Source organism: Pipistrellus hanaki (assembly GCF_964339955.1).
Source record: "Pipistrellus hanaki genome assembly, chromosome: 3".
Classification (NCBI taxonomy): Eukaryota; Metazoa; Chordata; class Mammalia; order Chiroptera; family Vespertilionidae; genus Pipistrellus; species Pipistrellus hanaki.
Window position 1 is genome coordinate 182,715,383 of NC_140505.1, and position 27,545 is coordinate 182,742,927.

General features: G+C 50.9%; 1 protein-coding gene across 4 annotated transcripts in view; it reads right to left on the minus strand.

The window, feature by feature from the left end:
- Nucleotides 1-6,515: 6,515 nt before the first annotated feature.
- The window catches only part of LOC311618983 (apolipoprotein L3-like), a 49,287-nt gene continuing 28,257 nt past the window's right edge, over nt 6,516-27,545 (minus strand). The window contains exons 2-6 of one of the 4 annotated variants that reach the window (XM_084876831.1): nt 14,062-14,099; nt 12,641-12,682; nt 12,369-12,459; nt 9,210-9,330; nt 6,516-7,952 (exon numbers count right to left, since the gene is read on the minus strand). In XM_084876831.1, coding sequence (XP_084732957.1) covers nt 7,121-7,952; nt 9,210-9,330; nt 12,369-12,381 — 966 coding nt within the window. In that variant the 5' untranslated portion in view covers nt 12,382-12,459; nt 12,641-12,682; nt 14,062-14,099 and the 3' untranslated portion in view covers nt 6,516-7,120. Of the gene's footprint in view, nt 7,953-9,209; nt 9,331-12,103; nt 12,223-12,368; nt 12,460-12,640; nt 12,683-13,277; nt 13,303-14,061; nt 14,100-22,250; nt 22,278-27,545 lie in introns of those variants that run through there. The other 3 variants (XM_084876832.1, XM_084876833.1, XM_084876830.1) reach the window with 3 other exon arrangements.

The window sequence follows — 27,545 nt, forward strand, 5'->3', positions numbered from 1 at the left end:
GGAAATCAAAAATGAAAGTAAATTCCAATTTCTGAGAAGTTTAGGGTCAACCACATTGTCAAATGTGCACCCCCCTATCCCCACCGGCGCCCACCACAGGCCAGCTCCGGCCTGCCTGCTGATGCCTTAGAGCAGGGGTTCTCAACTTGAGGGTCAGGACCCCTTTGGGGGTCCAATGACTTTCACAGGGGTCGCCTAAGACCATCAGAAAACACAGATATTTACATTACGATTCATAACAGTAGGAAAATTGCAGTTATGAAGTAGCATTGAAAATAATGTTATGGTTGGGGGTCACCACAACATGAGGAACTGTATTAAAGGATGCAGCATTAGGAAGGTTGAGAACCACTGCCTTAGAACAACCCCAGGTCTGACCTCCCAGGTCCTTCTATGCTCAGCCCATCCTGCCTCCCTCAGGTTTCCTGAAGGAGGCAGACACACAGAGAGATCCTGGGCAAATTTCTCCATCTACCCCATGGGCTTGTCCCCAGAACCATCCTCTCTCATCCTCCCTATATGCCCCAAACTCCCCCTTAGGCACCCTTCCATTTGTGGGAGCACAACATTGTGGGTATTGGCAGATAGAAGGCTCATATTCACCTACCGTGCCCCCAAATTTCTGCTTTCACCCCCCCACTTTCACCTCCATTACTTTCTCCACATTGCCCACATCCACCTCATCCACATTCCCCCCACATCTACCTCCTCCACATCCCCTCACATTCACTTCCTCTGCATCCTCCACCTCTCCCTCATCCACCTCCTCTACCTCCTCCACATCTCCTCACATCCACTTCCTCTACATACAACACATCTCCTCCAATCCACTTCCTCTAGCTCTTCCACATCCCCTTACATCCACTTCCTCTGCATCCTCCACATCCCCTCACATCCACTTCCTCTACATACAACACATCCCCTCAAATCCACCTTCTCTACCTCTTCTAAGTCCCCTCACATTGACCTCCTCCACCTCCTCCACATCCCCTCACATCCACTTCTTCTGCCTCCTCCACATCCCCTCACATCCACTTCTTCTGCCTCCTCCACATCCCCTCACATCCACTTCTTCTGCCTCCTCCACATCCCCTCACATCCACTTCTTCTGCCTCCTCCACATCCCCTCACATCGACCTCCTCTACCTCCTCCACATCCCCTCATATCCAACTCTTCTGCCTCCTCCACATCCTCTGTCATCCTTCTCACAACCTCTTTGTTTTGGGGTCAATGACTTCTGTCTCAGGGAGTCCAGGACTGAGTTGAGATGGAGGAAGGATGTGAACCCACCTGAGCAGTGTCTCCCTTCCTCTCCATGGTTTAGGGGTATTGAGGTAGGGGGAACCTCAGAAAAGACTGAGTTCTAATCTGGGCTCTGTCACTGCTTACATGTGCTTTGGGCCCATTACACCCCCTCTCTGCCCCCGCCCCTAGCTTTGATTCTCTCACCTACATAATAGTGACAATATCCTTATCTTAGAAAGTGTGAGGATGAATAGATGATAGGCACTCCTACCCAACATCTTATCCAGAATCTCCCTCTGCCCGTAGTTGTGCGGAACCTCTCTGCTGCTGTGTCCACACAAGACCAGCCACCCCTGGAGCCAAGACAACAGAAAATCAAAAATGAAAGTAAATTCCAATTTCTGAGAAGCTCAGGGTCAACCACATTGCCAAATGTGCACCCCCACCCACCACCACCAGAGGCCAGCCCCCCTGCCTGCTGATGCATTAGAGCAGGGGTTCTCAACTTGAGGGTCAGGACCCCTTTGGGGGTCCAATGACTTTCACAGGGGTCGCCTAAGACCATCAGAAAACACAGATATTTACATTACAATTCATAACAGTAGGAAAATTGCAGTTATGAAGTAGCAATGAAAATAATTTTAAGGTTGGGGGTCACCACACCCTGAGGAACTGTATTAAAGGGTCCTGGCATTAGGAAGGTTGAGAACCACTGCCTTAGAGCAACCCAGGTCTGACCTCCCAGGTCCTTCACCGCTCAACCCATCCTGGTCCTTCAGGTTTCCAGGAGGAAGACCTGCCACATACACACTGAGGGATCCTGGGCAAATTTCTCTCTCTACCCATGGGGTTGTCCCCAGAACCCTCCTCTCTCATCCTCCCCTCATGCCCCAAAGCCCGCCTTCTGTTTGTGGGAGTACACATTGTGCGTATTGGCAGAGAGAAGGTTCATATTCAACACTGTGTCCCAACATTTCTGCTTTCCCACACACCCCCACTTACACCTTCATTACTATCTCCACATTCCCTCACAAACACATCTTCCACATTCCCCCCACATCCACCTCCTCCACAGCCGCTCACATTCACTACCTCTACCTCCTCCACATCCCCTCACATCCATTTCCTCTACCTCCAACACATCCCCTCACATCCACTTTCTCTACTTCCTCCACATCCTCTCACATCCACCTGCTCTACCTCCTCCACATCCCCTCACATAGATCTCCTCTACCTCCAACACATCCCCTTAAATTCACTTCCTCTAACTACTCAACATCCCTTCACATCCACTTCCTTTGCCTCCTGCATATCCCCTCAACTACACCTCCTCTACCTCCTCCACATCCCCTCACATCCACTTCCTCAGCCTCCTCCACATCCCCTCACATCGACCTCTTCTACCTCCTCCACATCATCTGACATCCCCCTCACAACCCCCTTGTTTTGGGGTCAATGACTTCTGTCACAGGAGTCCAGGTCTGAGCTGAGATGGAGGAAGTATGTGAACCCACCTTAGCAGTGTCCCCCTTCCTCTCCATGAGGTAGGGGGAACCTCAGACAAAACTGGGTTCTAATCTGGGCTCCGTCACTGCTTACATGTGCATTTGGGCCCATTACCACCCCCTCTCCGCCCCTGCCCCTCGCTTGGATTCCCTCACCTACATAGTGACAATATCCCTGTCTTAGAAAGTGTGAGGATGAGAAGATGGGAGGCACTCCTACCCTCCCATCTTACCGAAAATCTCCTTCTGCCTGTAGCTGTGTGGAACCCCTCTGCTGCTGTGTGTGCACAAAACCAGCCACCCCTGGAGCCAAGACAACAGGAAATAAAAAATGAAAGTAAATTCCATTTTCTGAGAAGATCAGGGTCAAGCACATTGCAAAATATGCACCAACCACCACAGGCCAGCCCCACCCTGCCTGCTGATGCCTTAGAGCAGCAGGTCTCAACATGCGGGACAGGATTGCTTTGGGAGCCCAATGATTCTTTCACAGGGGTCGCCTAAGACCATCAGAAAACACAGATATTTACATTAGGATTTCATAACAGTAGGAAAATTGCAGTTATGAAGTAGCAATGAAAATAATGTTATGGTTGGGGGTCACCGCAACCTGAGGAACTGTATTAAAGGGTCACGGCATTAGGAAGGTTGAGAACCACTGCCTTAGAGCAACCCAGGTCTCACCTCCCAGGTCCTTCACCTCTCAGCTCATCCTGCCTCCCTCAGATTTCCAGAAGGAAGACCTGCCACAGACACAGAGAGGTATACTGGGCCAATTTCTCCCTCTACCCACGGGCATGTCCCCAGAACCCTCCTCTCTAATCCTCCCCCACACGCCCCAAAGCCCCCAATAGTCACCCTTCTGTTTGTGGGAGCACACATTGTGGGCATAGGCACAGAGAAGGCTCATATTGACCTACCGTGCCCCAAAATTCCTGCTTTCCCACACCCCCCCACTTCCACTTCCATTACATTCTCCACATCGCCCACATCCAACTGATCCACATTCCCCCGACATCTACCTCCTCCACATCCCACACATCCACCTTCTCCACATTCCCTCACATCCACTTACTCTAGCTCCTCCACATCCCCCTCATTCACCTCCTCTACCTCCTCCACAACCCCTCACATTCACTACCACTACCTCCTCCACATCCCCTCACATTCACTACCTCTACCTCCTCCAAATCCTGTCACATCCAACTCCTCTATCTCCAACATATTACCCTCACATCCACTTCCTCTACCTCCTCCACATCCCCTTACATCCACTTCCTCTACCTCCTCCACATCCCCTCACATCCACTAACTGCCTCTTCCACATCCCACTATTCCACCTATTCTACCTCCTCCACATCCCCCTCAGCCACCTCCTCTACCTCCTCCATATCCCCCTCATCTACCTCCTCTACCTGCTCCATAACCTCTCACATCCACCTCTTCTACCTCCTCCACATCCTCTGACATTCCCATCATAACCCCTTTGGTTTGGGGTCACTGACTTCTCTCTCAAGGAGTCCAGGTCTGAGCTGAGCAGGAGAAAGGATGTGAACCCACCTGAGCACTGTCCCCCTTCTTCTCCACGGTTTAGGAGTACTAAGGAAGGGGGAACCTAAGATAAAACTGGGTTCCAATCAGGCCTCTGTCACTGCTTACATCTGCCTTTGGGCCCATTATCACCCCTTCTCTGCCCCGGCCCTTCCTTTGATTCCCTCACCTACTCAATAGTGAAAATACCCTGTCTTAGAAAGTGTGAGGATGAGAAGATGGGGAGGCACTCCTACCCTCCCATCTTATTGAGAATCTCCCTCTGCCTGTAGTTGTGTGGAACCCCTCTGCTGCTGTGTCTGCACAAAACTAGGCACCCACGAAACCAAGACAACAGGAAATCAAAAATGAAAGTAAATTCTAATTTCTGAGAAACTCAGGGTCAACTACATTGCCAAATGTGCACCTCCCCACCACAGGCCAGCCCCACACTTCCTGCTGATGCCTGAGACTAGGGGATCTCAACTTGAGGATCATGACCCCTTTCAGGGTTCAATGACCCTTTCACGGGGGTTACCTAAGACCATCAGAAAACACAGATATTTACATTATGATTCATAACAATAGGAAAATCGCAATTATGAAGTAGCAATGAAAATAATTTTAAGGTTGGGGGACACCACAACATGAGGAACTATATTAAAGGGTCACGGCGTTAGGAAGGTTGAGAACCACTGCCTTAGAGCAACCCCAGGTCTGACCGACCTCCCAGGTCCTTCACCGCTCAGCTCATCCTGCCTCCCTCAGGTTTCCAGAAGGAAGACCTGCCACAGATACACAGAGGGATCTTGGGCAAATTTCTCCCTCCATCCATGGGCTTGTCCCCAGAATCCTCCTCTCTCATCCTCCCTCAAATGACCTGAAAGCCCCACTAAGTCACTCTTCTATCCCAGCAATGAGCACCAACCTGAGCACAGCAGAGGATCACTGCCTCCTTGCATTGCCTTGGTCCCTGCTCCCATTGCAGGTGCCGCCCAGGCAGTTTCCAGACATTTGCTTTGGTATGTCCTTCTGCCAGGAGCACCTGCTTTTCCCACCTGGAACAACATGCTCCTACTTCAAAGCCCAATTCTAGGATCACCTCCTCTGAGAAGCTCTCCACATTTCCCCCTCCTGGAGACCACTGTCTTTTGCAGGCTCTGCTACCCTGGCACCTAGGGGAGGCCCAGGGCCACTGTGTCCATGTCTCTCCTGACCCTTTAGAGCAGGCCTCTCTAAACCTGTCCCTGGTGGCAGGATCAGTGCCTTGAAATTTCAGCCAGCTCTCCCAGAAGACCATCCCAGGTGGTCATGCCATTGTGGGAGCACCAGTTTGTGGGCATTGTCAGAGAGAGGCGCTCTTCCCTCTTCGGCCCCTTTCCTATGACTGCAGATCTCTCTATAGATCACCCAGTGTCGCAGTCACACAGAAAAGTCTGAAAATGGAAGGGATCCATGGTGAATGTGTGCCAGGCTTCGTGCGGGCACCTCCCAGTGCTTTCCTACTTCATCCTCACAGGGGGACTAGGCACCACCACCTGGATTTCACAGATCAAGAAACAGGAGGGAAATGGCTCCACCTGTAGTTGGAGCAGCTGATGGGCTTTTCCTCTCTGCCCCCCTCTTACACCCCTACCCCCCATTCCCAGCAAGGCTGGGCATGGACCCCAGAGGCCAACGTGGCCCTTCCATGAGTCCTGCTCATTCCAGACAAATGTCCATGGGGCACCACCGCCACCTTCCCCACCTTTCAGGTGGTGGCAGAGTGATGATGGTATTGCATGTGGACCACACACCAGGCCTTCACATACTCCCCCAGCAAAGGCCTGGTCAAGGTGATGGGAGAGGCGGGCCTTGCCCCAGGCAACTCAGGAGAGGGGCCAAGACTCAGAGCCATTGTCACAGTTGGCTTCTGGAGGTGGTTACAGTTATTTTTGTCTTGTTTTTCCAAGAACCGGCCTTCCTCCTGGTTCCTCTCCCTTCCTCTAGCCTGGCTGCCTCTGGACACCCCCACATCCCGCAAGGCACAGAGTCATAAGACCCTCAGGGGCAGAGTCTCAGAGCATCCTGGCCCCCACGAGCACCAGCAACTTGTCAAATGTTCCACCTACTCTGCTGTCATCACCACCATCACCATCATCATCATCATCATCATCATCAAGAAGTCACTGCCTATAGTGCATAACATTGTAATAACTACGAATGATGCCATATGTCTGCCAGACTTAGCAGTGATCACTTTATAATCAATTTATTATCACCTAAACTAATACAATATTCTATGTGAATTATAATTGAAAGATTAAAATATAAAAACATTTTTTATGTCTAAAAGATGTGCTGCTGGAAGACAAAGGTGAGCTGGGACTGGATAGCAGGGTGAGAGTCCAGGACGGGGGAGGGACCTGGTTCCTGCTAGGTGGTGAACCCTGGGGAGGGCCAGTCCAGGAGCCACTGTAACTCCCATATCCCAACAACTCAAACTCCTTCTCCTTCTGTTGTCAACTCTTCAGTAGTTCCGGCCTTCTTGGTGCTTATTCCTCCACTTCTCTTTCTTTATTCATGACACCCATGACTTTTTTAGTCAAAATACAGTTCCTCCCATCTCCCTCCCCACCCTCTCCGCTCCCCCCCCCCTCATCCCTGACTTCCCTGATTTCAGGTCCAGGTTCCTTCCTTCTCTTTGACCCACCTGCCATCTGCATGAACCCCTCCTTCTCTGTGCTCAACACCTTCCCATGCAGTTCCATCCATTTTATCTCAATGGCTTTTCCCCTCTAACAATGTCAAGTCCACACCTTTGTCTCCCACACACCCTGCTCCCTGCACCATCAGGGGATCATGTAGTCAGGTCCTCCTGCAGACTTTCGTGAATGAGGTTGAGTTGTTCCAGTTTCTCCTCCAGCTCCTGGGCCTGCTGCCTCAACTCTCCTGCCGACTGAGCCTTTGCGCCCTTATGTAAGTGTACTGAATTTTTCACCAGGTCCACTACATCCACGGTAAGGAATACACCTGCTGTGGCTGCACCAAAGACCCTGGCTCCTTTGCCAAGAGCTTTCATCGCCTGGAGGCCGGATTGAGCAAAGACTGCCCCCATGCGCTTAAAGCCCGAGACCTTATCTAGATTGATAGAATTGGATTCCTCTGCATTGAGGACATCAGCTTTCTTCAGAATGCCTTCCAGTTGTAGGAAGCACTTCTCTGCTAAGGAAGCAATTTTGGGTGTGTTGCAACTTAGAACCTCTTTGACCTTCTCTGTGTCGCTGTCAGTTGACACGAGGTGCTTGGCTTTGTCTTTTGCTGACCTATTCTTTGAGAATTCCACGATGTTGGCAGTCACACCAGTCAGAGCAGCTGCTGCCCCCAGCCCCAACCCAGCTCCTGTAATTGCCAGACTAGCCCCTAATGTGAAAGGTGCCAGACACACGCCAACGATGGTCAGAACGCCAGACACAGTGCCTGTGGAAGCGGCCGCCACCTGGGTGATGGTGCAGTCCCTGTGCACCTTGTCAACCTCATCAGCAAGTGAGTAGACCTTTCTTATGCGTTCCTCAAGATCCTCTTTCACCCGAGGAAACTCCTTTATAAACTTTTCCCTATTTTCTTTGTCTTCCATGGCCATGAATGTTTCCAGCTGGCTCAAGTCTGCATAGAGTGCATCTGCATCATCCCTGCATTCACAAAGAACAGGGGATTAACGACAGCAAGTATATAAATTGCTAAAGCTGAGAACGCCTACTGGATGACCTGGTGCAGGAAGCCCTGTCCTCTATGGTGGGGACATGTGCATCTACTCAGAATCCCTCAGATCACACCACTTTGACAGCCCCCTCTCTAACCAGAAGCGGTCACTGAATCACATTGCATTCCCTCTAGTCAGCATTACTCCGTGGAGAAGAGAAGAGGGTCTCACAGGGAGGTCAGGAGCCCTTCAGCTCACAGACAAGGTTAGAGCACATGATCACCAGGGCCCTCTGCTCCCAGTAGAAAGGGGATCAAATCAAGGAAAGAGGAAATGTGCCCCCCGCCCCTGCAAAGCTCTCTACTAGGCCCATGGCCTCCTCAGTCCTGTGTCCAGGTGCCTCAGCTGCCTCACTCTAGTCCAGCCCCGCTGCCAAGCCTTCCTACCAGTCCTCCCACCTGGATCACCCTTGCTCCATCCAGACCTGGGCTCTGACCCTGCTCCAGGCCTCTCTGGGCCTCCAGACAGGATGACTGCACTTGGTTTCTCAGTCTTGACCCTGCAGTACATCCCTGGGCCTTTACCAGAGTCCTATCAGATGGACTTGCTATTCCATTGACGAGGGAGATGACAGAAGCCCAGAGCCTCATATCCGGGCAGAGATACAGTCAGGATTCAACCCAACACAGTGCAACCTCACTGCAGCTCTCCGCCTTCCAGGCCAGCAGGACAATGCAGAGCTTATGCAATCCCTTTCTTAGGGAGAGCAGGCTCTCTAGCCACAATCCCCAGGGACACAAACTGTGCCAGCATTTTCTGGCTTGTCCCACAGGAAGACCTGCGAGGCCCTCACATCCAACAAGAAGATGCTTGGGCCCTGTCTATTCCCAGCATCTTTTCTGAAGCTCATGTGAACTGCCAACATACCATATGTAAGTGATTAGGCTAAACAGTTTACCTGCATGATCTCATTCTCCTCACAATGGAATAGAACAGATGAATAAGACAGAGAGTGGTTAAGTAACATGGCCAAGGCCTCATAAGATTCCCTCTGCAGGTCTCATCTCTTCTCAACCTGGGGCCCTTCTCTGCCAACTAATGATAGAAAGGAAATGTTGCTCATGGTCTGTTGAGAGGAACTTGTTTAATCCCAAGCACAGGATCCTGCCTGGAGGAGGCTGCCTGCCAGAGGAATCTGGATGCAGGCTAGGTGGGGGTGACGATACACATATCCCCTGGAGGTTACCTGGACAGCTTGGCTGCAGCCACAAATCTTTTCCAGGATCTAGCACTCAGCAGGCCTTGCAGTTTCTCTTTGTTCCATGGGTCCTTTAAATACTCAATGGCATCAATGAAGTGTCTGCGCTCTAGATGGAAAGCGAAAACAATGAGGTTAGAAGGTAATGGGTAGAATGGAAATGGAATTGAGTATCTAATCTAATGAAATGGTAATATGCAAATTGACCATCACTCCATCACAAATATTGCAGCACCTATAGCATACCAGGTCCAGGCCACAGAGGGAGAGAGGGGGTCTGGCCAGGCAGCATGCCTCCACCCAAATGGACACAATGCAGGGTTAGGGCATGTTCCTGGCAGCTGCTTCGGGGCTCAGAGCACACCTCAACCCCAGCGGGGACAACCCATTGGCTCTCTGCATGTGAGGTGCAAAGAAAATACCTTTTCTGACCGCTCCTTAGCTAAGCTCTCTGTATGCTGCCACTTGCACTATTCTTGGTAAATTGAATAATGAGAATCCAAAAAAGTGATCTAGGTTTTTCCCCACACGCCTAGAAGACAAAAACTAAGGTCCGCTGCTTGTGGGGCTAAAAAATGTCATATTCTGTCCTAGCTGGTTTGTCTCATTGGATAGAGCTTTGGCCTGCTGACCATGGGATCTGGGTTTGATTCTGATCAAGGGCATGTACCTAGTTTGTGGGCTCCTCCCTGGCCAGTGCCCAGCTCAGGGCTCATGCAGGAGGCAAAGAATTGAAGTGTACCTCTCACATTGAGGTTTCTCTCTGTCTTTTCCTGCCTTCCAAGCTCTCTAAAAATTAATGGATACATATCTTCAGGTGAGAATAAGAAAAAAAGAAAGAATGAAAAAAAGAATGAAAAGAATGTCAGATCCTATGAAAGAGACATCTTGAAAATGTCCCCAAAAAGTAATTTTTTGTGGTGAAGGAACTGGAGTCCACATTGAAGAAAACACCATGGCAGATGTGGTGGCTGGCAGTGGCTGCAGCAGTGGAGGGATGGTGGTGGCACCTTCCCCTGATCAGCCTTGTCGCCTCCTGCAGAGGGAGTCAAGACTGTGGCTTAGGCCCTCTCCTCATAGGAAGCGGGCCTAAGCCATCAGTAGGACATCCCCTGAGGGCTCCCAGTCTGTGAGAGGAGGCAGGCTGGGCTGAGGGACCCACCCCTCAAGTGCACAAATTTTATTCACTGAGTCTCTAGTAAACAAGGTGGTTAAGTGTTCATCTTCCTAAGCAGCTGTTACCTGAGGAATATTTTTTCTTTTTTAAATCTGGGGAATGTTTGGTGAGTTACCTGGTATTATGGAATGAACTATCCACCTCCCCAATTTATATATTGCTGGCCTGACACCCCATGTGACTGTACTTACTCATTTATTTTTTAAATATATTTTTGTTGCTTTTTAGAGAGAGAGGAAGGGAGAAGTATAGAAATAGAAACATCGATAAGAAAGAAACATCAATCAGTTGCTCCTGGCTGCGTACTCCTGGAGGTTGGGCTCCAATCCAGGCATATGTACCAACTGGGAATCCAACCAGTGACCTCTTGGTTCATGAGTCAACACTCAACCACAGAGTCACAATGGCCAGGCCCCATGTGACTGTATATTATAATTAAGGTTAAATGAGGCCATAAGTGTGATACCTAATGTAATATGAATGGTATCTTTATGAGAAGATTGTGAGACACCAATTCTCTCTATCCTCCACTTATATTTCTCTCTCTCTCTCTCTCTCTCTCTCTCTCTCTCTCTCTCTCAATCCCCTTTCTCTCTCTCTTTAAATCAATAACTTTTATAAATCTTTTTAAAAATGTGTGACTCTCAGGGATTTGGAGACTCTGCAAATGCACATACGGGACTGGGGACTGGTGTATGTTTTGTGTGTGCAGAGACAGGAAGTAAATGTGTTTACTGTTATATACACACAAGACATATTCTATTTCATAGACAAAGAAAGTGAAACTCAGACAGGAAAAGAAGGCCCAAGCCAAGAAGCAGAATGCTCACAGGTAGAATCCAAGGTCAACCATTGCCATATCCTGACATTTGTTTGAAGCCTCCTTAGGTTTCAAAAATTCATGTGATTTGTGCATTCCACCTTATAGTGTCCCTTGGGGATATTTTCAAAATTTGAAAATAATGTTTCAGATCACATGCCATTGATGGAATACACCTACCAGGCAAAGAGGATGCTTCCTGCTACTCACAGATGCTCCAGGATGGGGAGTAGAGGAGGTGTCCTCAGGTGGGTGGGGTTTGGGCCATCAGCTCTAATGCTCTGATCAATCAGTACCACCTTTTCTCTTCCAGGCTGGTCTCAGGGGCCACAGCTCCATGGGCAACTCTGACTCCACCCTCACCCACTTCTAAAACAGGTCATCTTGTTTATCCTCAGGAAACCACCAACTTCAGTCCTCCCTCAGAGACCCTGGAGCCTGCTCAGGAGCTACAGGCTTCTGAACTGTCCACTTCCTCCTTATGCTGTAACAGGAACAAGTTTTATCCCCTCCTGGGGGGTGATGTGGTTGCCTAGAAAATGCAGTGTTGATTTGGGTTGTGGAGGGGTGTTTTTCCTTTTCTTGCTTCACCCACTGAGGGAGAAAGTAAACCTGGGTTTAGATGGAGGGAACCCAGAGCACTGCATCTGTGTATTTGTTGGCTAGCATGTGGGTGGGTGTGGGAAATAACAAAGCAGGCCTCTGCAGGGGGATCTGAGATCATCAGAAGTTCCTATCTGACAGACACACTTAGCACACAGGTGTTTATAATTGGAAGCACAGGTCAGGGACCCAGCAGATCTGTGGGAGGTGGCAGTGCTTTGGAAGGGGAAGTTTCCACCAGGAACAAGCAGGTTCCAGGTACAGGGGACAAGAGATTCATACCTCCCATGGGCTGTCCTGGCCTCATTGGAGTCATTGCATGAGTTGCAGAAGATTGGAGGATATGAGCAGCTTGAAGAGAGAGATAGAAGAAGATCCCCATGTACACTTCTGGTTGAGGGGACCCTCTTTGACCCTCTTGGGGATTTGAGGACACTCAATCCCCTTTGAGTTTCTTGATTCCTGTGTAGCTTAACCCATATTGGAGATGCCGCCCTCAGTTCTAGATCATGAGCAGGAACCAGCTAGAGAGGAGGAAGCTGACTACCTTTTGAGGCCATGGTGTCAGCAGTGGGATCTCAGAGTTTCCTGTTCGGCTCACCAGTCTGTGTTCAGCTGGAAGGAGGTGTTGCTTCACCCTTGGGGAAGAGAAAACAAATTGTGGGGTGCAAGGTGAGCCAGCTGTGCAACAGGAAGCTGCAAGGCGCTCCTTTTCTGGTGTTTCTTTCAGGGAAGGCCTCAGATGCCAAGAAGGACTCAATCCACTGGGTTTCCCTGTCGCCTGACTCTGCCAGCTGCTAGTTTAGAGAAGGTACTCACCTCACTCCAGCCCACGGCAAGCCAAGGGACAGTTCCTTTATCCTGTGGGAGCACAAGGAGAAGAGCATCAGACAAGGAAACAGATAGGTGAGGAGAATAAAACCAGACACGAAAGATGGCAAAGAGAGATGGGGAGGAATGCTTTGGAAATGACTTGAGGTTGGGGACATCTGGCTTACTAATCACTACAGCTGATATTGATGGTGTGTCTACCATAGGCTCCTTACTTGTTCCCTCAGCAAGTATTCTCACACATTCCACGTCGTGGCCCCCATTGTGGCTCCCACTGGAAAGTGGAGAAAACCACCACACAATGTAGGTTTTCACCTGAACTTGGGTTAGCCTAAATGCTACAGTAGTGCTAGAGCTAGGACTCCAACCCAAGTCTTCCTGATCCCAGTCCCCTGTTTGTTAGGAACACGCTCTACTCCCCTTTACATAGAAAAACGGTTATTGATGTGTCTGTGCTGATTGCAAATGACGCTTCCCATTCCCAAACGCTGTCTTGCCCCCTGTGCCCAGTCTCTGCGTTGATAAATTCCTGAGGCTATGGCTTCCCAAGTCTGCACCCTTCTTGCTTCTGTAAGACCCTCATGGCCTAAGGCACTGCCTGGTCCTCTCTGCTGCCCATGCTCACCGTTTGACGTTGGCTTGTTTCCAGTTCTTTATGAAAATGGTGCACAGACAATTCTCGGGCATAGAAGCTCATCTGCATTGATATTCACCTACTTTGCCTCAAGTTTTATGCTTCCTCACACACCCCCACTTCCACCTCCATTACTATCTCCATATCACCCACATCCACCTCATCCACATTCCCCTCACATCCACCTCCTCCGCATCCCACATATCTACCACCTCCTTCTCGTCTACTTCCCCCACATTTACCTCCTCTACATTCTCCCACATCCCCTCACACCAACCTCCTCTACATCCTCCACATCCACTCACATTCACTACCTCTACCTCCTCCACATCCCTCAATTCACCTGCTCTACCTCCTCCACATCCCTTCACATCGACCTCCTCTACCTCCAACACATCCCCTCAAATCCACTTCCTCTATCTCCTCCACATCCCCTACATCCACTTCCTCTACCTCCTCCACATCCCCTCACATCCACTTCTACTACCTCCTGCACATCCCTCACATCCACCTCTTCTACCTCCTCCACACCCTCTGACATTCCCCTCATAACCCTTTTGTTTAGGGGTACTGGGTAGGGAGGTACCTCAAACAAATCTGGGTTCCAATCAGGCCTCAGTCACTGCTTACATCTGCCTTTAGGCCCATTACCACCCACTCTCTGCGCCCCTCTCCTCTTCTTTGATTCCCTCACCTACACAATAGTGACAATATCCTTGTCTTAGAAAGTGTGTGGATGAGAAGAGGGCAAGGCGCTCCTACCTTCAAAACTTACCAAGAATGTCTCTCTGTGTGTAGCTGTGCAGAACACCTCTGCTGCTCTGTCTGCAGAAAACCAACCACCCGCAGGGCTAAGACAACAGGAAATAAAAAATGAAAGTAAATTCCAATTTCTGGGTTCTCAACTTGAGGGTCACGACCCCTTTGGGGGTTCATTGACCCTTTTACAGGGGTCGCCTAAGAGCATCAGAAAACACAGATATTTACATTACAATTCATAACAGTAGGAAAATTGCAATTATGAAGTAACAATGAAAATAATTTTATGTTTGGGGGCCACCAACAACATGAGGAACTGTATTAAAGGGACGCGGCATTAGGAAGGTTGAGAACCACTGCCTTAGAACAACCCAGGTCTGACCTCCCAGGTCCTTCTCCACTCAGCCCATTCTGCCTCCCTCAGGTTTCCAGGAGGAAGACCTCTCACAGACACACAGGGGGATCCTGGGAAATTTTCTCCCTTCACCCATGGGCTGTCCACAGAACCCTCCTCTTTCATCCTCCCAACTCTCCCCCAAAACCCCCTTAATCACCCTTCTGTCCCAGTGATGAGCATCGCCCTGAGCACAGCAGAGGCTCACTGCCTCCTTGCATTGCCTTGGTCCCTGCTCCTATTGCAGGCCCTTCCCAGGCAGTTTCCAGACATTTGCTTTTGTAGGTCCTTCTGCCAGGAGCACCTGCTTCTCCCACCTGGAACAACATGCTCCTCCTTCAAAGCCCAACTCTGTGCTCACCTCCTCTGAGAAGCCCTCCACATCTCCCCCTCACAGAGTCCACTCTCCCCTGCAGGCTCTGCTCCCCTGGCACCTGGGAGAGGGCCATCGTCACTGAGCCCGGTTCTCCCTTGACCCTTTAGAGCAGGCCTCTTAAAACCTGTCCCTGGTGGCAGGGTCAGTGCCTCAGAATCCCGGAGACCTGTCTGAGGAGGCCATCCCTAGTGGTCATTCCCGTGTGGAGCACAACATTGTGGGCGTTGGCAGAGAGAAGGCTCTTACTCACTTACCGAACCCCAACATTTTGGCTTACCTCCATTCCCCCACTTCTACCTCCTCTACTCTCTACACATTCCCTCACATCCACCTCCTCTTCTCCCTCCATATCCCCCAACGTCCAACTCCTCTGCCTCCTCCTCATCCCCCACAGCCACCTCCTCTACCTCCTCCACATCTCCTAACTTCCCCCTCACAACCCCTTTGTTTTGGGAATACTGACTGCTGTTTCAAGGAGTCCAGGTCTGAGCTAAGCTGGATGGAGCATGTGAACCCACATGAGTAGAGTTTCCCTTCCTCTTCACTGTTTATGGGCACTGAGCACTGGGGTAGGGAAGGACCTCAGAAAAAGCTGGGTTTCAAACCAGGCTCTGTCACTGCTTACATCTGCCTTTGGGCCCATTTCAGCCCCCACCCCAACCCCACCCCCAATTTTTGACCCCTCAACTATGCAATAGTGACAATATCCTTGTCTTAGAAAGTGTGAGAATGAGAATGTGGGGAGGACCTCTAACCTCCCAACTTACTGAGAATGTCCCTCTGCCTGTAGCTATGAGGACCCACTCTGCTGCTGTGACTGCACAAAACCAGGCACCCCCGAGGCCAAGACAACAGGAAATAAAAAATGAAAATAAATTCCAATTTCTGAGAAGCTCAGGGTCAATCACATTGCCAAATGTGCACCGCCCACCAAAGGCCAGCCCCGCCCTGCCTGCTGATGCCTTAGAGCAGGGGTTTTCAACCTGCGGTCAGGACCCCAATGGAGGTCCAATGACTCTTTCACAGGGGTCACCTAAAACCATCAGAAAACACAGATATTTACATTATGACTCATAACAGTAGGAAAATTACAGTTATGAAATAGCAATGAAAATAATTTATGGCTGGGGTTCACCACAACATGAGGAACTGTATTATAGGATCCAGCATTAGATAGGTTGCAAACCACTGCCTTGGAGCAACCCCAGGTCTGACCTCCCAGGTCCTTTACCGCTCAGCCCATCCTGCCTCCCTCAGGTTTCCAGGAGGAAGACCTGCCACAGACACACAGAGGGATCCTGGACAAATTTCTCCCTCCACCCCATGGGCTTGTCCCAGAACCCTCCTCTCTCATCCTCCCCATATGCCATAAAGCCCCCTTAGTCACCCTTCTGTTTGTGGGAGCACAACATTTTGGGCGTTGGCAGAGAGAAGGCTCATATTTACCTACCCTGCCGCAAATTTTCTGCTTCCTCACACACCCCCACTTCCACCTCCATTACTATCTCCATATCACCCACATCCACCTCATCCACATTCCCCTCACATTCAATTCCTCTACATACAACACATCTCCTCCAATCCACTTCCTCTAGCTCCTCCACATCCCCTTACATCTATTTTCTCTGCATCCTCCACATCCCCTCACATCCACTTCCTCTGCCTCATCCACATGCCCCTTATCCACCTCCTCTACGTCCTCAACATCCCCCTCATCCACCTCCTCTACGTCCTCCACACCCCCTCACATCGACCTTCTCTACCTCCTCCATTTCCCCTCACATCCACCTCTTCTACTTCTTCCGCATCATCTGACATTCTCATCACAACCCTTTTGGTTTGGGGTCACTGACTTCTCTCTCAAGGGGTCCAGGTCTGATCTGAGCAGGAGAAAGTTTGTGAACCCACCTGAGCACTGTCCCCCTTCCTCTCCCCGGGTTAGGAGTACTAAGGAAGGGGGAAAGCTAAGATAAAACTGCGTTCCAATCAGGCCTCTGTCACTGCTTCCATCTGCCTTTGGGCCCATTACCTTGCCCTCTGTGCCCCTGCCCTTCCCTTTGATTCCCTCACCTACTCAATAGTGACAATATCCCTTTCTTAGAAAGTGTGAGGATGAGAAGATGGGGAGGCACTCCTACCCTATCATCCAATAAAATCTCGCTCTGCCTGTAGTTGTGTGGAACCCCTCTGCTACTGTGTCTGCACAAAACTAGGCGCCCACGGGGCTAAGACAACAGAAAATCAAAAATGAAAGTAAATTCCAATTTCTGAATTGGCCAGTCCCGCCCTGCCTGCTGATGTCTTAGAGCAGGGGTTCTTAACCTGCGGGTGAGGACACTATCAGGGTCTAATGACCCTTCCACAGGGGATGCCTAAGAGCATCAGAAAACACAGATATTTGCATTACTATTCATAACAATAGGAAAATTTCAGTTTTGAAGTAAAAATGAAAATAATTTTTTGGTTGGGGTCAACACAGCCTGAGGAATTGTATTAAAGGATCGCGGCATTAGGAAGGTTGAGAGCAACCCCAGTTCTGACCTCCCAGGTCCTTCTCCACTCAGCCCATTCTGCCTCCCTCAGGTTTCCAGGAGGAAGACCTGTCACAGACACACAGAGGGATCCTGGGTAAATTTCTCCCTTCACCCCATGGGCTTGTCCCTAGAAACCTCTCTCATCTTTCCCACATGCCCCAAAGCCTCCAATAGTCACCCTTTTGTTTGTGGGAGCACACATTGTGGGCGTAGGCACACCTCTAATACCTCCTCCACGTAACTTCACATCCACTAACTGCCTCCTCCACATCCCACTAATCCACCTATTCTACCTCCTCCACATCCCCCTCAACCTTCTCCACATCATCTGACATTCCCATCACAACCCCTTTGGTTTGGGGTCACTGACTTCTCTCTCAAGGAGTCCAGGTATGAGCTGAGCAGGAGAAAGGATGTGAACTCACCTGAGCAGTGTCCCCCTTCTTCTCCATGGTTTAGGAGTACTAAAAAAGGGGGGAACCTAAGATAAAACTGGGTTCCAATCAGGCTTACATCTGCCTTTGGGCCCATTACCACCCCTTCTCTGCCCCCGCCCTTCCCTTTGATTCCCTCACCTACTCAATAGTGACAATATCCCTGTCTTAGAAAGTGTGAGGATGAGATGATGGGGAGGCACTCCTACCCTACCATCTTATCGAAAATCTCCCTCGGCCTGTAGTTGTGTGGAACCCCTCTGCTGCTGTGTCTGCACAAAACTAGGCACCCACGGGGCTAAGACAACAGGAAATCAAAAACGAAAGTAAATTCCAATTTCTGATTGCCAAATGTGAACCCACCACCACAGGCCAGCCCCGCCCTGCCTACTGATGCCTTAGACTAGGGGTTCTCAACTTGAGGGTCATGACCCTTTCGGGTTCAATTACCTTTTCACAGGGGTTACCTAAGACCATCTGAAAACAGATATTTGCATTGTGATTCATAACAATAGGAAAATTGCAGCTATGAAGTAGCAATGAAAATAATTTTATGGTTGGGGTCACCACAACCTGAAGAACTGTATTAAAGGGTTGCGGCATTAGGAAGGTTGAGAGCCACTGCCTTAGAGCAACCCCAGGTCTGACCTCCCAGGTCCTTCACTGCTCAGCCTATCCTGCCTCCTTCATGTTTCCAGAAGGAAGACCTGCCCCAGACACACAGAGGGATCCTGGGCAAATTTCTCTCTCCACGAAATGGGCTTGTCCCCAGAACCCTCCTCTCTCATCCTCCCCACGTGGCCCAAAGCCCCCCATAGTCACCCTTCTGTTTGTGGGAGCACAACCTTTTGGGCTTTCTAGGACAAAAGGCCCATATTCACCTACCATGCCCCAACATTTCTGCTTTCCCCCCTCCCCAAATTCCACTTCCATTACTTTCTCCACGATGCCCACATCGACCTGATCCACATTCCCTCACATCCACTTCCCCTGAATACTCCACATCCCCTCACATTCACTATATCTACCTCCTCCAAATCCTGTCAAATCCAACTCCTCTACCTCCAACATATTACCTTCACATCCACTTCCTCTACCTCCTCCACATCCACCTCTTTTACCTCCTCAACCTCCTCCACATCCCCTCACAACCACCTCCTCTACCTCCTTCATATCCCCTTACGTCCACTTCTGCTACCTCCTCCACATCCCCTCACATTCACTAACTGCCTCCTCCACATCCCACTAATCCACATTTTCTACCTCCTCCACATCTCCCTCATCCACCTCCTCTACCTCCTCCACATCCCCCTCATCCACCTCCTCTACCTCCTCCACATCATCTGACATTCCCATCACAACCCCTTTGGTTTGGGGTCACTGACTTCTCTCTCAAGGAGTCCAGGTCTGAGCTGAGCAGGAGAAAGAATGTGAACCTACCGAGCACTATCCCCCTTCATCTCCACGGTTTAGGAGTACTAAGGAAGGGGGAAACCTAAGATAAAACTGGGTTCCAATCAGGCCTCTGTCACTGCTTACATCTGCCTTTGGGCCCATTACCACCCCTTCTCTGCCCCCTCCCTTCCCTTTGATTCCCTCACCTACTCAATAGTGACAATATCCCTGTCTTAGAAAGTGTGAGGATGAGAAGATGGGGAGGCACTCCTACCCTACCATCCTATCGAAAATCTCCCTCTGCCTGTAGTTGTGTGGAACCTCTCTGCTGCTGTGTCTGCACAAAACAAGGCACCCACAGGTCTAAGACAACAGGAAATAAAAAATGAAAGTAAATTCCAATTTCTGATTGCCAAATGTGCACCCACCACCACAGGCCAGCGCCAGCCTGCCTGCTGATGCCTTAGACTAGGGGTTCTCAAAATGAAGGTCATGACCCCTTTCGGGTTCAATTACCTAATCACAGGGGTCGCCTAAGACCATCAGAAAACACAGATATTTACATTACCATTCATAACAATAGGAAAATTGCAGTTATGAAGTAGCAATGAAAAAAATTTTATGGTTGTGGTCACCACAACCTGAAGAACTGTATTAAAGGGTCACAGCATTCGGAAGGTTGAGAACCACTGCCTTAGAGCAACCCCAGGTCTGACCTCCCAGGTCCTTCACTGCTCATCTCATCCTGCCTCCCTCAGGTTTCCAGAAGGAAGACCTGCCGACACACAGAGGGATCCTGGGTAAATTTCTCAATTCACCCCATGGGCTTGTCCCCAGAACCCTCCTCTCTCATCTACCCCACAGGCCCCGAAGCCCCCAATAGTCACCCTTCTGTTTGTGGGAGCACACATTGTGGGCGTAGGCACAGAGAAGGCTCATATTCACCTACAGTGCCCCAAGTTTTCTGCTTTCCAACCTCCCCACTTCCACCTCTAATAGTTTCTCCACATACCCCCCACATCCACCTCCTCTACATCCCCCATATCCACCACCTCTGTCTCCCCTACTTCCCCCACATTCACCTCCTCTACATTCTCCCACATCCACTTGTGCTACCTCCTCCACATCCCCTCACATCCACTAACTGCCTCCTCCACATGCCCCTCACATCTACTTCCTCTACCTCCTCCACATCCTCTGACATCCCTCTCACAACCCCTTTGTTTTGGGGTCAATGACTTCTATCTCAGAGAGTCCAGGTCTGAGCTGAGATGGAGGAAAGATGTGAACCCACCTGAGCAGTGTCCCCCTTCCTCTCCATGGTTTAGGGGTACTGGGGTAGGGGGAACCTCAGACAAAACTGGGTTCTAATCTGGGCTCTGTCACTGCTTACATGTTCCTTTGGACCCATTTCCACCCCCTCTGTGGCCACGCCCCTCGCTTTCATTCCCTCACCTACACAATAGTGACAATATCCTTGTCTTAGAAAGTATGAGGATGAGAAGATGGGAGGCACTCCTACCCTCCCATCTTACTGAGAATCTCCCTCTGCATGTAGCTGTGCAGAACCCCTCTGCTGCTTTGTCTGCACAAAACCAACCAACACCGAGGCCAAGACAACAGGAAATAAAAAATGAAAGTAAATTCCAATTTCTGAGAAGCTCAGGGTCAACCACATTGCCAAATGTGCACGCCCTCCCCTCACCACAGGCCAGCTCCGCCCTGCCTGCTGATGTCTTAGAGTAGGGGTTCGCCATTTGAGGGTCACGACCCCTTTGGGGGTCCAATGACCCTTTCACAGGGTTCTCCTAAGACCATCAGAAAACACAGATATTTACATTACTATTCATAACATTAGGGAAATTGCAGTTATGAAGTAGCAATGAAAATAATTTTATGGTTGGGGGTCACCACATCATGAGGAATTGTATTAAAGTGTCGCAGCATTAGGAAGGTTGAGAACCACTGCCTTAGAGCAACCCCAGGTCTGGCTTCCCAGGTCCTTCACAGCTCAGCCCATCCTGTCTCCCTCAGGTTTCCAGAAGGAAGACCTGCCCCAGACACACAGAGGGATCCTGCACAAATTTCTCCTGCCACCCCATGGCTTATCCCCAGACCCCTCCTATCTCATCCTCCCCACATGCCCCAAAGCCCCCTTCTGTTTGTTGGAGTACAACATTGTGGGCGTTGGCAGAGAGAAGGCTCATATTCACCTACCGTGCCCCAACATTTCTGCTTTCACACCCGCCCCACTTCCACCTCCATTACTTTCTCCACATCGCCCACATCCACCTCATCCACATTCCCCCCACATCTACCTCCTTCACATCCCTCACATCCACTTCCTCTGCATCCTCCACCTCTCCCTCACCAACCTCCTCTACCTCCTCCACATCTCCTCACATCCACTTCCTCTACATACAACACATCCCCTCAAATCCACATTCTCTACCTCTTCTAAATCCCCTCACATTGACCTCCTCTATCTCCTCCACATCCCCTCACATCCAATCCTCTGTCTCCTCCACATCCCCTCACATCCACTTCCTCTGCCTTGTCCACATGCCCCTCATCCACCTCCTCTACCTGCTCCACATCCCCTCACATCGACCTCCTCTACCTCCTCCACATCCCCTCACATCCACTTCCTCTAACTCCAACACATCCCCTCATATTCACTTCCTCTACCTCCTCTATATCCCCCATATCATCCTCTTCTATCGCCTCTACATCCTCTGACATCCCCCTCACAACCTCTTTGTTTTGGGGTCAATGACTTCTATCTCAGGGAGTCCAGGTCTGAGCTGAGATGGAGGAAGGATGTGACCCACCTGAGCAGTGTCCCCCTTCCTCTCCATGGTTTAGGGGTATTGAGGTAGGGGGAACCTCAGACGAAACTGGGTTCTAATCCAGGCTTTGTCACTGCTTACATGTGCCTTTGGGCCCATTACCACCCCCTTTGTGCCCATACCCCTCGCTTTCATTCCCTCACCTACACAATAGTGACAATATCCTTGTCTCAGAAAGTGTGAGGATGAGAAGATGGGAGGCACTCTTACCCTCCCATCTTACCGAGAATCTCCCTCTGCCTGTAGCTGTGTGGAACTGCTCTGCTGCTTTGTCTGCACAAAACCAGCAGCCCCCGGAAACAAGACAACAGGAAAAAAAAAATGAAATCAAATTCTAATTTCTGAGAAGCTCAGGGCCAGCCCCGCTCTGCCTGCTGCTGCCTTAGAGCAGGGGTTCTAAACTTGAGGGTCAGGACCCCTTTGGGGGTCCAATGACCCTTTCAGAAGGGTCACCTAAGAGCATCAGAAAACACAGATATTTACATTAGGATTCATAACAGTGGGGAAATTACAGTTATGAAGTAGCAATGAAAATAATGTTATGGTTGGGGGTCACCACAACTTGAGGAACTGTATTAAAGTGTCCCAGCATTAGGAAGGTTGAGAACCACTGCCTTAGAGAAACCCCAGGTCTGACCTCCCAGGTCCTTCTCTGCTCAGCCCATCCTGCCTCCCTCAGGTTTCCAGAAGGAATACCTGCCCCATAGACATAGAGGGATCCTGGGAAAATTTCTCCCTCAACCCATGGGCTTGTCCATAGAACCCTCCTCTCTCATCCTCCCTCAAATGACCCCAAAGTCTCACTTAGTCACCCCTCTGTCCCAGCAATAAGCACCTCCCTGAGCACAGCAGAGGCTCACTGCCTCCTTGCATTGCCTTGGTCCCTGCTCCTATTGCAGGCGCTGCCCAGGCAGTTTCCAGACATTTGCTTTTGTAGGTCCTTCAGTCAGGAGCACCTGCTTCTCCCACCTGGTACAACATGCTCCTCTTTCAAAGCCCAACTCTGTGCTCACCTCCTCTTAGAAGCCCTCCACGTCTCCCCCTCCCAGAGACCACTGTCCCCTGCAGGCTCTGCTCCCTGGCACCTGGGGGAGGCCCAGGGCCACTGTGTCCATGTCTCTCCTGACCCTTTAGAGTAGGCCTCTCTGAACCTGTCCCTGGTGGCAGGGTCAGTGCCTTGAAATTTCAGCCACCTCTCCCAGTAGACCATCCTATGTGGTCATGCCATCTGTGGGAGCACAAGTTTGTGGGCAATGTCAGAGAGAAGCGCTGTTTCCTCTTTGGCCCCTTTCCTATGACTGCAGATCTCTCTATAGATCACCCAGTGTCACAGTCATACAGAAAAGTCTGAAAATGGAAGGGACGTACAGTGAGTGTGTGCCAGGCTCCGTGCAGGCACCTCCCAGGGCTTTCCTACCTGTTCCTCACAGGGTACTAGGCACCACAACCTGGATTTCACAATCAAGAAACAGGAGGGAAATGGCTCCACCTGTAGTTGGAGCAGCTGATGGGCTTTTCCTCTCTGCCCCCCTCTTACACCCCTACCCCCCATTCCCAGCAAGGCTGGGCATGGACCCCAGAGGCCAACGTGGCCCTTCCATGAGTCCTGCTTATTCCAGACAAATGTCCATGGGGCACCACCGCCACCTCCCCCACCTTTCAGGTGGCGGCAGAGTGATGATGGTATTGCATGAGGACCACACACTGGGTTTTCACATATTCCCCCAGCAAAGGCCTGGCCAAGGTGAGTGGAGAGGCGGGCCTTGACCCAGGCAACTCAGGGGAGGGCCCAAGACTCAGAGCCATTGTCACTGTTGGCCACTGGAGGTGGTTACAGTTATTTTTGTCTTGTTTTTCCAGGAACCGACCTTCCTCCTGGTTCCTCTCCCTTCCTCTAGCCTGGCTGCCTATGGACACCCCCACACCCTGCAAGGCAGAGAGTCATGCCAGACCCACAGGGGCAGAGTCCCATTGTCCAAAGGATCCTCTGATAAGTACACAGAAAGGACCCTAGATGGATGTCGGTGGCCTCGGTAAACATGGTTTCCTGGCAGAACAACTGGAAAGGGGGTGGAGGAGCCTTATAAAGCCACATGAGGTGAGGTGGGTGCCTCTTGGCATGAGCTGAGATCACCCCACTTAGGGACCCTAATGACCCAGGGACTATTCTGTAGGGCTCAACTTGACTCCCAACATCACAAGCAAGGTCACCTGGGATGCCGACAGCTCAGACATGGGGTCTTGGACAAATTCTTGATCAATAAACCATCTCAGCCCACTCTGAGGACAATCCCCACTCAGGGGGTAAGGAGCCCCAAAAGTCACAGGGACAGGGGTCTGGCATGTGTCACCAGCAGCACCTCATGGAGGCTGGAGGAGTCACAGCTGGAGGCACTCAGCCAGCACCCTCACCCCAGCGAGGCCCACTCTCTCCAACACGTGGCGATGGGAGCTTGGCTCAGACACTCTGGACACCAGGAGATTCATGCCCATAGGAGGGCCCAGTCTCCCTGTCTTCGTCCTGTTTATAGGGCAGTGGGTGGGCAGGGAGTACGGAGCCCAGGGGACTGGTGCCTTCATCAGATCTGCTCGCCCACAGCACCTAGAGCTGCAGAGCGCATGGCACTGCTCTCCATGCCAATAGTACCTGCGCACCTCATGTGAGGTGGCCACTGGCCTGAGTCCCTTATTGCCAGATTGCCAGCATCATCCATATTATCCCAAAGCTGGGCCTTCGCTCCCTGCGCCCCACAGGCCCTGGGGAGGCTCTGCTCCATGCGTGTAGCCAGGTGAGACACATGAGACACACGTGAAGCTCCCTCGTCAATGGCAAAGCCCTTGAGAATGAGTTCCAGGCGTTGCTCATCTTCTCCCCAGGGGCAGACAAGGACTGAACACTCAGCATTAGTGGATAGAGCCTCAGCCTGGGGACTGAAGGGTCCCGGGTTTGATTTCAATCAAGTGCACATGCCTGGGTTGGGAGCTCCCAGTAGGGGGCATGCACTAGGCAGCTGATCAATGATTCTCTCTCATTAATGTTTCTATTTCTCTCTCTCCCTTCCCCTCTGAAATCAATAACAATATATATTTACTAGTGGCACGGTGCACAACATTCATTCATGGGGGCAGGTGTTCCTCAGCCCGGCCTGCACCCTCTCCAATCTGGGACCCCTCGAAGGATGTCCTACTGCCAGTTTACAAGGATCAGGCCTAAACCAGCAGTCAGACATCCCTCTCACAATGCAGGACTGCTGGCTCCAGCCGCTCACCTGCCTGCCTGATTGCCCTAATCACTCTGCCTGCCAGCCTGCTCTCCCCCAATTGCTCCCCGTGCCAGCCTGCTCATCCCAATAGCTCCCCCCTACCCCTCATTGCTGGCCTGCCCCTTTATCACAGGAGTCCTGGCAGGGGAAGCTGAGTGGCAACATTCCAGTTCCATCAGTTTCCTTCCAGAGTGGCCCTCCCTCCCAGCCAGAATCCTGCAGGTGCAGGTCCTCTGCCCCAAACACTCTCACCTCCACTTTCCTTCCCATCCTTTCAACCCTTGGTGCCACCTCTACAGGGAAGCCTTCCTTGACTCCTCACACTAAGTCGAGCCCCCTGATATAAGAGTTCTCTCCTTAATGTTGGTCTGGCAGGAAGTGATGGAGGATCCAGCAGAATAAGTACCTACTGGTCAAAGCATTTCCAAAGAGAAAACCTATTCTTCATGGTTCTTGTGAGAACTGGTACCTCCCCCGACAGGCTGCTCACACATCCTTGTGCTTCTCAGAGGGCGTATCAGACACGTGGGCCCTAGTGAGGAAGCCTCGGTGTGTTTCCAGCTTGCCCCACTAAGGCCAGGGACGTCAAGGTCACGCTGACCTGGGTGGCCTGGAAAGGAACCTTCTCCTTTGTTCTGTTTACCTTGGTTGACTCACCTTGCTCCTATCACGGAGATCCGGGGTTTCCTTGTCGATGTGGGTCTGGTCCTCACTGTGGGCCTAGGAAGGCAAAGCCCACGAGTGCCCTCCAGGAGGCAGTGTCCCTCAGTCCAGCTGTGAGGTATCATTCCCAAGTCAACCCTCAGTGATCCTTGTCTCAGCTCTGCCCTAGGGGACACCAGGCTCCAGCAGGTTACTTGTGGCTGGGTGGAGGCCTCTGGCTTTTGTGCAAAGTAATGGGAAGCAGGTGCTTGATAAGATTTCTTTCCTAAGGGCTGTTCTGGCTCAGGTGGAGAAGGGGAGGAGGGGGGCAGGAGCAGTGCCACAAGGGTAAACACAGGATGACCATGTGGAAGCTCTTGCAGTAGGGAAAATGTGAGGGTAGTTTGGAAAAATGTTTGCTGTCTCCCTGTCTATGTATTGATGACCCTCTCTCACCCCTGCAAACACATTCTTCTGATCTTTTCCTTTTTAATTGTATTGCTTTTTTTACGGAGAGGAAGGGAGAAGGATAGAGAGTTTAGAAGCATCAATGAGAGAGAAACATCGATCAGCTGCCTCCTGCACAGCCCCTACTGGGGATGTGCTCATAACCAAAGTAAATGCCCTTGACTGGAATTGAACCTGGGACCCTTCAGTGTACAGGCTGAAGCTCAATCCACTGAGCCAAAGCAGTCAGGCAAGCCCTTCTGATGTTAATCAACCTCATGTCCTACAGTTGATCCTGGGCCTCAGCTGCTGGGCGAGGAAACTAGTTGTGTTCAGCCCAAGCCACTGTTGTATCTTGATTTCTGTTAGAGTCCATGATTCCCAAAGACCATCAGGGAGCCAAGTTCGATGCAATTAACAAGAGAGCCTCTTCCATGTTAACATGGGCTCTGTCCCACACAGGCCGAGCACATGGCGAACGAGAGCCCGAACTTTGCCAAGCCCCGGGGTTTGTACCGGTGGTGATGTTTAGCTGACCATGATTGGTTGGGTGAGGGCTAGGGTTCAGTTACAAAATGGAGGAGGATAACTCTGCCCTGCCCCACAGTGGAGTCCGGAGCTTCCCCCAGGTGTCCCAGTGGAGCTCCCGGGGGACTGAGGTCTCAGGGACTTGACTGGACGGGAGAGTGAGAGCCCAGTGAGCGAGCAGGAGCAATGGAAGATTTGCTCCCTGAGTTCCTGGAGGACAGGCTCATGGGGAAGGGAAGCCAGGCACCCGGAGCCCAGAGGAGCCCACCCATCCCCACCACAAAGGCTCAGTCCATCTTACTGAACCGAAGTCTGCAGAACACAGGTGGGGAGAAACAGGGGACCTAGAATATGATCGTGTCCATACCACTTCCCCGCTGATGGAGAGGCTGTGTCTTTATGACCTGCTATGAGTATCTGTTTTCACTTCTCTCCTCTCTCTCTCTCTCTCTCTCTCTCTCTCTCTCTCTCTCTCTCTCTCTCTCTCTGTCTCTCTCTCTCTCTACCTGTTTTTTCCCCAAATCAACCACTGTTCTGAGAACATTTGCAGTTTCATTATAATTTCACTGGTCTCTCAGAGCATCCTGGCCCCCACAAGCACCAGCAACTTGTCAAATGTTCCACCCACTCTGCTGTCA